The sequence below is a fragment of the Neovison vison genome, chromosome 1 (genome assembly GCF_020171115.1).
Source record: "Neovison vison isolate M4711 chromosome 1, ASM_NN_V1, whole genome shotgun sequence".
Lineage (NCBI taxonomy): Eukaryota > Metazoa > Chordata > Mammalia > Carnivora > Mustelidae > Neogale > Neogale vison.
In genome coordinates, this window is record NC_058091.1 from 80,900,406 (window position 1) to 80,914,014 (window position 13,609).

Below are 13,609 nucleotides of genomic sequence, written 5' to 3' on the forward strand. Positions count from 1 at the left end.
TTTGAATTCCATAATTATGTTGAAATTCTTGAACATAGATTAAATGGGTCAGGGAGTAAATGAGGGCCCTGGAAAATATACTTGGAAAATAGGGAAAATAGTGTGAAGGAAAATAAAAGAACGTTTAGTAGTGGAGGGAAGGTTTGGGGAGAGGTGGAATGAGTATATAATCAATGAATCTTTGAAATTTATCTTATATCGATGAAAACTTTTAAGTATAATGTGAATATCTATAATAGTCCATGGACTCTCAGGCTGAAATTAATTAAAATGTTGCAGGGCTTTATGTGGGATTTGGGGCACTTTGTGTGGGGGGGGTATTTTATATTCTATTTGGAATGGGTGTATATAGAGCCTTTACCTTCCAAAATAGTTGTCTGTTCATCAACACCAAGCACATAGCAACTTTTTTCTGACTTAAGTCAACACTGATTTTCAGTTTGTAGGTAAGAGTCAAAGCCTGAAACCAGTAGCCAAAGACAACAATGCTGGATTTGTTTATTTTTTTAAAGATTTATTTGACAAAGAGAGAGAGGGTGCACAAGCCAGGGGGAGTGGGAGAGGGAGAAGCAGGCTCCCTATTGAGCAGGGAGCCTGCTGTGGGGCTTGATCCCAGGACCCTGGGATCATGATCTGAGCTGAAGGCAGTTACTAAACCAACTGAGCTACCCAGGTGCCCCACTGGATATTTTTTAATATGCAGAGTAGACCATTAGCTGAGATGCTATTATTCGAAAGCTGTCTCTTTCACCTCTGCTATTTAGAGCTGCAAAAACTGGAATTAACCTGTCCCATAACTGTTCAATCTCTTCTCTTCTTTAGTGGGATCGGAAGGAACTGGCCCTGGGCCTCAGGAGGCAGCAGTATTTTGGCAGAATTTGGAACTCTGCATTTGGAGTTTCTACACCTGAGCCACTTATCAGGAAACCCCATCTTTGCTGAAAAGGTGAGATTCTCCAATACACCTTGCATTGCAAAGCTGTACTTGTGAGAAACAATATCCTCTTCTGGAAGATTCAGGAATATTAGAGGTGGAAAAGAACAAGTAAATTTAATCGAGTTCTTTATGCAGTTTTGTTATGTGCAGCATTTCATTTGACCAAACTGTGAACCCACAGTCTTTCCATGGCACCGTCTGACTCTGTGTCAGATAGCGTGGTGTACATGTTGGATTCTCTACAACTCAGGCAAGTCCCTGTACCTCTCTGAATGGTTTTCCTTATCTAAAAATAGTATTGTATGGACTCTATGAAGCATGGATGGGAAAGACTTTTTAAACTCAAAGCATAATACAAATTGAATCAGTTTCTAATTTTCAAGAAACAAACCCAAAGATATTTGAAGAAATTTAGATTCACCCCACCACTCTGCCCTTAGCATTTATCCTATTATCATTTCTCCTTTATAGCAAAATTTCCTGAGAGAATTGTCTCTGTTACTGCCCCCCCCGCCCCCACCCCCTCCCCTTCTTGCATCCCTCGCTCTTGAGACTTTCCAGTCAGGCTTTTCTCCTCGCCACACCTGTCTGGGTGACCAGTGAGCTCCGCGTTGCCAGGTCCAATGATCATTCTCTGCTCTTGTCTTCCTCACCCACAGCCGCTGACACAGTCACTTCCTTCTCCAAGACACTGCACCAGGCTGCAGGCCTACCACACTACCCTGGTTTGCCTCCTTCCTCAGTAGGCCTTCTTCATTGGATCTTCCCCAATGCCCCAACCTCTAAATACCAGAAAGCCTCAGCACTCAAACCTGGGTCTCTTCTTTTTATGTTCACTCTCTACATTCATTCTCCCAGTCTCGTGGCTCCACATACTTTCTTTGTGCTGTTGACTTCAGATTTGTCACTCCAGTCCCCACCTGTCCCACACTCTGTATCTGACATTTCCACTGAGACAACGACTACTCGAAATGCCTCAGACTCAGCCCTCAGACCTGTTTCTACTGCATCTTTACTGTCTTGATAAATGCCACCTCAGTTTACCCAGTGGTCATGGATCTGAGGTCATCTGGTTCCTCTCTCTTTGGGAAACCTTAGGTTGAACCCATCAGGAGATGCTTTGGCTCTACCCTCTTTCTCTGCTGCCATCCTTTCCTGGGACCCAACATCTCTTAGCTGAATTCTGCAGTACCCACCTGAATACTGCTTCCTCTCTTGCCCCCTCAATCACACAAAACTTCAGTGGCTTCCCATCACACTTGGAATAAAATAAGCCCTCATTTTGGCCCATGAGGCTTGCAAGATGTGGGCCCTGGCTTCCTCTCTCCTCTCTCTTTGACATTGCCCGCTTTGCTTCCTCACCTCCAGCCTCAGGGGTCTTGCCAAACCTACTCCTACTCTCTCCTTAGGACACTTGTGCTCACACCTACCTCTGCCCCGGTTGTACTTCCTTCAACTTTCTGCATATTATTTCTTTGCTTCTTTAAGTTTCTGCTCAAACCCTCTCCCATCAGGCTCTCTAGACCTCCCTAAGTGTAGAGCCTCATGACCTCACATCACCCTGTCCCATTATTCATAGCATCTGTCCCCACCTGGCATATTTATGTGCTTATTATCTGTCTCCTCCCACGAGACTGCAGATTCCAAGAGGGTAAGGATTTTGTTTATCCACTGGTAGATCCCTAGTTCCTTCTATGGCATCTGGCAGATCAGTGGGACTGTACTCACTGACTGCGATTATTTTTGTAAGCTGGAGTGACTCTCTTTGTTCTATTTCTTTTAAATAAATCTTCTTTCCTAACATGGAAAAATGTAATAGAGAAAGAGAGAAGAATGACACCAAAATTGTTTTTTAGATTTTCATAGTAACATCTCATTTTCTGTTGTAGGTAATGAATATTCGAACAGTACTGAACAACCTGGAAAAACCACAAGGCCTTTATCCTAACTATCTGAATCCCAGTAGTGGACAGTGGGGTCAATGTAAGTCAAAAGATTAGCATCGTTTTAGCTCTTTATGATACCCAGCACTGTTCTAGTAACCGAGAGGAGTACAAAAAAGCACAAGTCGTCTTGGGGAATGCTTCAAAAGGGGTAAAGTGAGCATGGCTCCCTTACTAAATAGGCTTCTCATAAGAGAGACTCTAAATGTGACCAGGGAACTAGACTGTTTTTCATGCATAACTGTGAGTATGATGACATGTAAGCGCATTTAAATTATTAATCAGGAAGTGAAGATCTGGTCAGATTGTGTGGGGATGTTAGCCTGTAATAATCTGGTCATGCGGGTAGAAGGGAAAGTTGTTCCTCTGTACTATTGGCCATTAGGGTTTTGCACAGAGTAGCTAGATCATTCTACTTTATAGCGTTTTCTCTTTTTGTTCTTGGCTCCAAGATGAGAGAAGAACCTGAATTTTTAACGGTTAGGAAATTGAAAGAGCAAACAGGTCGTTTTCTCTACTTAATTTTAAGCCAGCAGATAAAGATTTCTTCCCAGTAGAAATATCTTCAGATTAGGAGAAAGCATTATACAAGTAGTCCTCATTTCAGATCCCATAGGGCCTTTGATCGTGGTATGAAGATTCAGAGTAGTTGAAAGAAATGTTCTCAAGTTGATTTGGAAAAACAGTGGTAGATTAACACAGCAACTGAAACCCAATTCAGAATACTAAGTGAGGTGCCTCACTGTGCCAGGGATGTTAGCCATGCCTTACAATTTTATTCTAATATGAGTGTTTTCTTTATATTTAAAATTATATTCTTAGATGAACATGCCTCGCTGTTACTGTAGAAGTACTTTTCTTAAAGATTAATTTAGTAAAATAAAAACTGTGCTAAAACCTATGTTTGTAATGGCTATGGAAGGCCTGGCTCTTGAGACCATAAGACCATAAGTTGCCACTTAGCCAAGTGTGGTCTGCAGATCACGGCACATCCCTGAGACCATTCAGGGTGTCCAGGAGGTCAAAGCTACTTTTATAATAATACTAAGGCTTTCTGCCTTTTCACCGCATCGACATTTGCACTTGTGTTACAAAAGCAGTGGTGGGTAAACCTGTTGAGGCCATGGTGGGAACCATGGCAGAGGAGCCAGATAGAGCTAATAATTTTATTCCTCACTGACAAGAAGAAATAAAATGATGCCAGTTTCACTTATGAATATTTTTAATGAAGAAAATGAATTGAGGCTAGTAAATCGCAGCCATGGAGTCCACTGCTTTGCTGAGTAAGAAAGGATAGTGCCTGCCTTGTAGAAAAGCACTTGTGTGATTGTTTGAATCGCAAGCTGAACCAGCCATGACTGCTGTGTGGATTACCTTTTGTGCTTGAGAGGACAACTGAAGACAAAATTTGGTTATTCGGACTTGGGTAACTGGTAGACTTGTTCTCAAAAATAGGCCTGTCACTTCAAAGAAAACTGACAGTATCTATGCCAATGATAGAATTTGAATTCCTAAATGAAAATTAGAATTTTAAGAATTTTAAGAAATTTAAGAATTTTAAGAAATGTGTATATACTACTGTGACCTCAACACCTTTAACCAATACTTAAAGACTTTCCTGGGGCACCTGACTAGCTCAGTTGGTTAAGCATCTGACTTGATTTCGGCTCAGGTCATGATCTCCAGGGTGTGAGATTGAGGTCCCTGTCAGGGATCCTGCTTAAGAGTCTCTCTCTTCCATTCCTTGTGCCACTGCCCACACTCTTTAAAAAAAAAAAAAAAAAAAACTTTTCTGATGAGATTAGTGGTGATATGACAAAATCAGGTGAGAAAAAAGATCCATTCAAAGTGCAAAATAGACCAATGGATTTTAATGTAACAGAACAAAAATTCTTTGATGTGATTTCTAATTCCACATTACAACCAACCTTTAAAAAATGTTAGCTGCTTGTCAGGTTTTGTTTTAGTATTAAAAATATCCATAATTATCTGAAAAGACTCTTAAAATACTTTCTTTTCCAATTGTATAACTGTGTGAGGCTGAATTTTCTTCATGTATTTCCACGAGAATGTAAGTGGCAATAGATTGAATATACAGCAGATAGAAAAATCCAACTGTCTTCTAGTATAGCAGAAATTTAAAATACCTGTGAAAATGTAAATCAGTATCAATCTTTTAACTAATTTTTATGTTGAAAATATAACATGTTCTTATGAAAAATATGTTACAGTGGTTGTATTATTCTTATAAGTTAATAAAATATTTTAATTTAAATATTTTAAATTTCATTTCTAATATGGTAAATACTTACAGATTTTACATAAACAAGGTATTTGGGAGATTTATTCATTTTTTTGTTTGTTTTTGATTTTAAGATTTTATTTATTTATTTGACAGAGATCACAAGTAGGCAGAGAGGCAGACGGGGGTCGGGGAGCAAGCTCCCCACGGAGCAGAGAGCCCAATGCGGGCTCAATCCCAGGACCCTGAGGTCATGATCTGAGCCAAAGGCAGAGGCCCAACCCACTGAGCCACCCAGGTGCCCCCCCCATTTATTCATTTTTAAGAGTGTAAAGAGTACTGAGATTTAAAAGTTTGAGAACCATTAAGAGTATTTGAGATAAAATACAACTTGAGTAGCTTTCTGAGGACAAAGACCAGATAAGAGTCTCTAAAAGGACAGACATTTTTAGCATTTTCCTTCTCATGAATGATTTTAAAAATTGAAAACAAATTCTCTATGACCAACTGTTTTGTTCTTATGATTTAGGATCTAGACGTCACTGTAAAGAGGGACAGAAAGTATCAGTTGTACTACAACAGCCCAGTTTCACCTTCTGGGTTACCAGAATACTGTGTATTTGGCCATTTTCCCTGGTACGAAGGGACCGTTATATTTGGATTGCTCGTGGGCCAATTTCCTGATGGCAAACAAATAGGGTTGATCACTCTCATGTCTGCCCCCGCCCGACCCCAATCCTGTGTGCCAGCCACAAAGGAGACGCACTTATTTTTTCGTTCTTCAATCAGGGCCCACTCGGTCGCATCCAGGTCTTGGTTTGTGCAGCTCTTTTACCTCTCCTCTGACTACTTCTGCCGAGTTGCCCTTTCTTCTGGGGGACCTGCTTCTTCAAGACCCTGGTTGGAATTTGTGAGCACCCACTCATCCTCCACTCGCCCTTTTCCTCCCCTGCACTTTGGATTTGTCTATCGTTATCTTTTTCAAAATGATTCATATGCATCCCCATCTTCCTAGGGATCCAAAACTTTTGAAGCCAGTGACTTTGTCCCAGTGATATTTGTTAACCCAGCACACTGTATCTTGCCCTACTGTTACTTACTTAAGAATGGGTGAATTTTGTGAGTATTCATGCACTCCGTACCCAATCTATCTTTCTGCCTCTGCTTTTAATAATGGTTCTGTTTATTCTCTACTCCTCAGTTGTGGCTGAGAGGCAGCCGCAGGTCCTGCTCACTGATAATATAAAGAGATCTTGCAACTGCTGAGGCCAGATGTGGGACTCCATGTCTATAGGCAGAACAATTATCATTCTTCTTTTTTTTTTTTTAAGATTTTATCTAATTGAGAGAGAGGAAAAGGGAGCATGAGCAGAGTTAGAGGGAGAAGCAGACTCCTCGCTGAGCAGGGAGCCCCATGTGGGACTCGATCCCGGGACTCTGGGATCGTGAATGAGCAGAAGGCAGACACTTAACCAACTGAGCCACCCAGGTTCCCATTCTTCTTTGATTAATATAACAACATTAATATACATATAGTGTCACTAGCATCATTGAGGGAATGCTTGGAGAAGTTCAGGTTCAAATGAAATATACAAAATAATAAAAAATAAAGATGCTGAGCGTTTAATCCATTTTGTCTTGATTCTTCTGCTACTTTTATCTCTTAAGTATTAAGAATCCTTTTATGGGACCTATTCCTCTTGGGAAGGAAAGTGAATTGCCTTCTATAGAGAAGGGCATAATATTTGAGTGACTGTAGTACACATTACCTTTAGAATATTTGGGAATAAAAACACCATATATGTTCTTTGTAGAAGGAGGAGGTCCTTTCCTGCTGATAAAATCAGGCATGTTCTCTCCCACACCCACTAAATATTTACACAGGATTCTGTTGCCAATGCAAATAGTCCTCCAGGCCTAGAGAAGCATAGTGAGTGATATGCTAGGTTATCAAAAAGACTTGTTCTTGTTTCTTCTCTGTGTTCTTTTATTTTCGTTCTTTCTAAATCTGAAAAATTTATAGGTAGGAAATAAAAGTATAGGAAATTGGGCACCTGGGTGGCTCAGTCGGTGAAGTGTGTGCCTTTGGCTTGGGTCATTATGCTAGCTAGGGTCCTGGGATGAAGCCCCACATAGGGCTCCCTGCTGAGTGGGGAGCCTGCTTCTCCCTCTCCCTGGTGCTCCCCCTGCTTGTGCTCGCTCACTCTCCCTCTCTCTCTCTCTCTGTCAAATAAATAAATAAAATCTTTTTTAAAAATTAACTGGCATTTACTAAAATTAATTCAAGCAAATGTATTATTATGTAACCCTCTTTCCTTTTTTAAAAATCACCAAATGCCCAAACTTGCTTCTTCCAACCATTATAGAATCATAACCCAAGGAGGAAGAAAATGAAGCGGCTTCTGGCTGTTAGCTTTCAATTCCCATTGCTTTAACTCTGAAGGGCATGTCTGGATCACGGCCATCATTTCCTATTACTTCATTTAGTCCTTGTTGTTTTGACAGTAACTGGACAGTGATTTGCTTTACCATGCATCACTTGCATTTGTCTCCTGCAATCATGTTTATAACAGCAGGGCTTGTTATTGATGAGATAGTACTTAGTGTATTTAGTTTGTAAATGTCAGAGGTTTCTGTGGTAATTTATTTAGGAAATTGCAAAGGTCACTTCAAACTGCTGTTTTAAGAATCAGTCTTACAGGTGTAAAACATTAATTTTACATTAAAGTTAAAACTGGACTTCCTGTAATAATAAAAATTCATTTTTCACTACTTAAAAATATAGCCCTTCTAGCTTGAATGGGAGTAGTCCTTATTAAGACTGACTTACAAGAATTTATCCTTTTCAGTTACTTGCTCTATGAAAGCTACTTTCAGGGGCTGATGTGGACCAGGAAACAGAATAGGTCTAGTCCCTGTCCTCCTGGATCATGATCTTATAGAGGAGACAGAGAAAAAATTCCACCATTTTAGGAAGTTACAAAGTGTGGTAGACATGTGCTATCCAAAAATGTGTTATTAGGAGTCAGGGAAAGCATCTTTGAGGAGGCAGCATTTAATCTTAGATAGGAAGTATGAGGAAGAATTATTAAGTGAAGGGGGAAGGAGGTAGGGCATGCACTTTGGGCAAAGAAAACAATGCCTTTAGGGTGCCTGAGGTGGAAATTACCCTGCTTGTTTTGAGGGGCCAGAAGAAGAGCCATTTGGCAAAAAGGTAGAAAGCAATAGAGCAGGACTGATAGTGACATGGGGAAGATGGAGACCACGCAGGGCCTCCCAGTCTCCAAACACCCAGGATTTGAGTCTTTGTCATTGAAGGCTTCCAGTTAGGATGATCTGGTTCACATGGTAAGGGGTTACATTGGTTTTCGTGGGGAAATAGATTGCAGTGGCATTGTCATTAGAACTCCGTGTGATGATGGCAGTGTTCCATATCTTCCCCTTCCAGTACAGTCACCAAAGGCCACATGTAGCTCTTGAGCACAATATGACTGAGGAACTGAATTGTTTTTATTTTATTTTAATTAATTTTAATGTAAATAGCTACAGGTTATCAGAGTACAGAAGGCCAGATAATTGGCCACTGCAGACTCAGAAGCAGGAAATATTGGTCGCTTCATCCAGGATCGTATTGATGAGGACAGAATAGGGGACAGATTCAAGAGATGTGAAAGAGGTGAAATGAGTAGAGCTCACTAGCTCGTTAGCTATGGGGGCAGGAGAGAGAAGTAAAGAATGACTCTCGGATGACTAACTCACATGGTTAGGAGGATGGTGGTGCCACTTGGTGAGACAGGGACCAAAGGCAGAAGGTAAGGTTGTGAAGGAAAAGAGAATGAATTCGGTTTTAACCTGTTCCATTATAGTTCCCCATGTAAACCTCCAAGGGGAGTTGTTGGGGAGGTATCAGGAGAAAATTGTCTCGATAGTTTTATAAAAATGGATTTACTTTTATGTGACAGAGTTAACAAAGGACTTATTTTTTTAAAAAAAATAGATACATAAAATTCGTTTTGAGTTATGAATTTAAAATGCAAATTTCCAAAATCAGGCTGTCTTAATAGTGCTCAAACTCTCTATGGAGTTCTGAGAATGATATTTCAGACAGGTTACGTCTCTGTTTTTGTAGGTAGATATTCTTGAGAAATTAAAGAATTAATTCAAGAAGTAGGCAGAAGAATACATTCAGTGTTACGTGGTAGAGAGCAAGCAGTTCCAAGTTGAGATTCTGTGTGCACCGTGGGATCAGGTGGCCTTTACCATTGGTGTCATCTTTAGCCTCACTCAGCCTCACTTTTCACTTTTTTTTTTTAAAGATTTTATTTATTTATTTGACAGAGAGAGATTACAAGCAGGCAGAGAGGCAGGCAGAGAGAGAGAGGAGGAAGCAGGCTCCCTGCCGAGCAGAGAGCCCAATGCGGGACTCGATCCCAGGACCCTGAGATCATGACCCGAGCCGAAGGCAGCGGTTTAACCCACTGAGCCACCCAGGCGCCCCACACTTTTCACTTTTAATAAGGATACCTACCGTACAAATTATGTGATTGTTGGCACTATATGTAGTGGATCTGGTGTAGTAAATGGCAGTGGGGGAGGATTGTAGAAATAGTGTATTAGGAAGGACGTATCTCCTGCCTGTCATCTTTCTTACCAGCCTCCCCCAAGGGTGTTGACCGTATAGATTGGTAACACTGGAAATCCCATCAAATAATAATCACAAGAAGCTAAGGAGTTTCTTGTTTTATTGCAAGCCAGTTCTCTTCAAGTGCTAATACTCATAGCATTTGACATAGTTTATGTTTTTGAGTGCTAAAACAATCAAAATCTATCTGAATATATGCTGTGAAACACTTTAATTTGGTGGTTTTTAACTAGAAAAACTGATTTTTGGAATTAGGGTTGATTATATATTTTTTATCTCTGTGTTTACAAAGCTAGCCTGGTAATTATTTAGAGTATATCGCATTAGTTAACGGCAGATCTGCTTGTTTCAGAACGTCTTCCTGAAAACAGGAGATTTGTCGGAATTTAAATGTAACATTGAGTTGCAGTTGACGTAGGGTTTTGCATCCTAGTTACTAATGTGATTTTGCTGCATTATCTGAATTAAAGCCTCAATCACTCTAAAATTCATTTTCTTCTCTTTGCAGATCATGTATCAGTTGGAGGACTCGGAGACAGCTTTTATGAATATTTGCTCAAGGCGTGGTTAATGTCTGACAAGACAGATCTAGAAGCTAAGAAGATGTATTTTGATGCTGTTCAGGTAAACCAATATTTAATCATCTTTGCCACTAAACTAACTTAACTTTTGCATATTAATCAGTCTTTAATGGGAAATGGAATACTACACAAGTGGGTTACAAAATATCTCCTGTTAGGCTGAGTTCAGTGTCTGCTAATGTAATTATAACAACAGTAATCCCCCTTGATGTGTTGAGTTCTAAGAGAGCAGCTGAAAGTGTTTTATGCGCTTCACACCTCAGTAAAGATTCACATATCTAAGAAAGAGGTATTTTTCTTCAAGGAGTATGAGTTCCATGCTTAGAATCACAATTAAAGTCATGGGGAGGAATAAATCTTAAATTTATATTCTGGAAATTGACAAAGTTAAAATTGCCCAAGATTACAGACATTCCTAATGGCTACCTCCATTTGAAGGAAACTTATCTCCAGAGATAGTGCTCTCAAATAAAACTCTGAACTCATTAATAGTTTCCTATGATCCTTTATAACAGAGGAGGAATGAGAAGGAACATGTATGTGTTGAATTGTTTACTGTGAGCTAAGTAGTGTGTTAGATAGGTACTTTATGTGAAGTATTTGTCTCCTCACGATAGCTTAGATATTTTTTACTTGGCTTTATAGATAAGAGAACGGAACCTCAGAAATTTTGAGTTTGGAACCACAATTCAAACTAAAATTTGTGTCAACACTTGTCTCTTTTTACCACACAACTGTGGATTTAATTGTGAATAAGAATTTCCATACTACATTCAAGTGTTCTTTACATACAGTAAGTTAGTAAAAATAAGTTAGAAATTACTTAGCAAAATATATAGGAGGTGGCCAGTGTAAGAGTAAACTAAGCCTTAAGCAAATGTAAGCTTCAATCAAAAATAAAAATAAAATTTGAAAGTAAATCAAGCAAAAGAGTATTATTTTGTATAAAATACTTGAACTCACACCCCACTTTTCAGAAACAAATTTTTTAGCAGAACCAAGTACCTTTGTGATTGATAAGTATTTATATGATGACTCATTTTTTTTATATTATCAAGGCATCTCAAATAATATTATAAAATTATGGCTAAATCAGAAAAATGACTCTTTTATTGACTATTTAGAATTTTTTTTGTAATTGAGAGTATTAATTCATGGGGGGAGTGGAAATTTGTAACTCCCCAGTAATGTAGCCACTGTTCTAAAATTTGTCTCCCTGAGAGGAGGTCTGGGTAATTTATACATGGTCCAGTTTATTCATTTAAATATAAATGCGGGGTGCCTGGGTGGCTCGGTGGGTTAAAGCCTCTGCCTTCAGCTCAGGTCATGATCCCAGGGTCCTGGAATCGAGCCCCACGTCGGGCTCTCTGCTCAGTGGGGAGCCTGCTTCCCCCCTCACTCTCTGCCTGCCTCTCTGCCTACTTGGGATCTCTGTCTGTCCAATAAATAAATAAAATATTTAAATACAAATGCAACTTGCTTTGCTCTGGTTGGCCAGATTGAATAGTACTGTGGTTCCCGCCCAAGGTCAGTAAGAAGCATCACTAAGTACAGGAGATAGAACTCTTTACCACTTCACAAATAGCTTTCACTTAGCACAGCCTTAATTAAGGCACATGATGAACATAAAAAACAAACTAGGATATAGTCCACATGGCCTCTGCCAGGTTTGTTTTTCTTCATTCCTATGAGGTTTCAAGTTTTAAGCTAGGGAATTCTCCAAACAATATAGTTTCTGTTATCATTTTTTTCATTGCTATCCTAGCAGATATTTTAATTATTCTACCATTAAAGTGGCCCCCTAAGATCTTGATGTTCTAAGAAAATCAACTTTAAAATGTTCTTTGAAATATCTCCCCCCAGTTTCTAGAACTATACTCACACAGCTGTTAACATATCGTATTTAGATAAACCATTGACAGAAAAATCCATGAAGAACAAATGAAGTAAAGTGTTTCCTGTTTCTCTTAATAATTAAAACATTCTGAATCCATTGTGTTTTCAACTTGGAAAGCAAAGCTAGAACAATTAAATTCTGCTTTGAGAAGTGACCATGTCTCACATAGCAAAGTTTCATTCTGCTAAGCTGTACTTAAAAAAAAAAAAAATGAAAACAAACAAACAAACAAAAAACATTCTTACTAAGGAGAGGATCCCACACTTTATCCTCCTAGACAGTTGAGTTACTGGAGATACAGCTTTTCATTTTTAGCTTCAAGTAGACTTTGGAATGCATTTAATCCCAGCGTGGTCTCTTTTCTTTGATTGTTCTAATAACAAAATACCTTGAGCTTTCAACTGGCTGTTACGTTCTTCTCCAGTGTGGAGAAGAATCCACTGTGGTGGATGTTTATTCTACCAAGGGTCCCCTGGAGTGAATGATACCAGAGTACATGACATATTAGACATTTAGGTTTCTAAAGCTTTCATTAAACTAATTTTTTTTCAAATATGGAAGGCTAAAATCACAGAATACATGATATTCTTTTTTCCTAATCAATTCTCTGCAGATTTAACGCATTTTTTAGAAAGACTAAAGACTATTTTTTCCTCCTTTATATTTATTTACGCTTTCCTACTGTCACACAAACATCGCTTTGAAGGTCTTGGAACATCACTGTAGTTTATTTTGAGAGGTAACAGCTTGGGCAGAATCGTGCCAAAAATAATAGAGTACTTTATTCAGGATCCATAACAGGATAATAATAGTTTTCTAGTCCATGCTCAAAAGCTGTAACTTTTGCCATATAGAAAGAATAATTTCTTGGGTGATGAACAAGTATCTGCTTGAAGAACTTTATTGCAGTTTGTACTATGAGAAGTGTAAATAAGTGTTCAGTTAAATTAGAAAGAAATATTAATGTAATAACTAGACCATCAGTAAAATTAGCTAACCACGGTTAGTGAGCGCAGTAGTGTGTTCATTTATTTCTTACCATCTTGGCTTCAATTGTTTATTTCCAATAAAAGTAGAAAAGGTGTTATCTGTCTATGTATTCATTCATTTTCATTCATTCTTTTCTATCACAAGTTTTGTCTGTGTCTCCTATGCCCAAATGTACTTCCTTAAAAACTCTCTCTTTTTCTTTTTTTTATAATGCTATAACAGGTATAGACATGGTCATAGCTCTTTTTCTTCTAGAAGTAATTGGGAGGGGAAAGAAACATTCCCTATTACAGTAATTTCGAAGTTAGTAATTCCAAACAGTTATATTTCATTTTTGTTTTTTACAATATAAGGCTTATATTATTTTCTATCTATGG

At 38.8% G+C, this 13,609-nt stretch overlaps 1 protein-coding gene across 2 annotated transcripts in view; it reads left to right on the forward strand.

Moving 5' to 3' along the window:
• Positions 1-13,609, forward strand: part of MAN1A1 (mannosidase alpha class 1A member 1) — a 166,009-nt gene that overhangs the window by 136,694 nt on the left and 15,706 nt on the right. For both annotated transcript variants that reach the window (XM_044249762.1, XM_044249769.1), the window contains exons 7-9: positions 823-946; positions 2,827-2,920; positions 10,273-10,388. In XM_044249762.1, the coding sequence (XP_044105697.1) occupies positions 823-946; positions 2,827-2,920; positions 10,273-10,388 (334 nt within the window). The remainder of the gene's footprint in view (positions 1-822; positions 947-2,826; positions 2,921-10,272; positions 10,389-13,609) is intronic.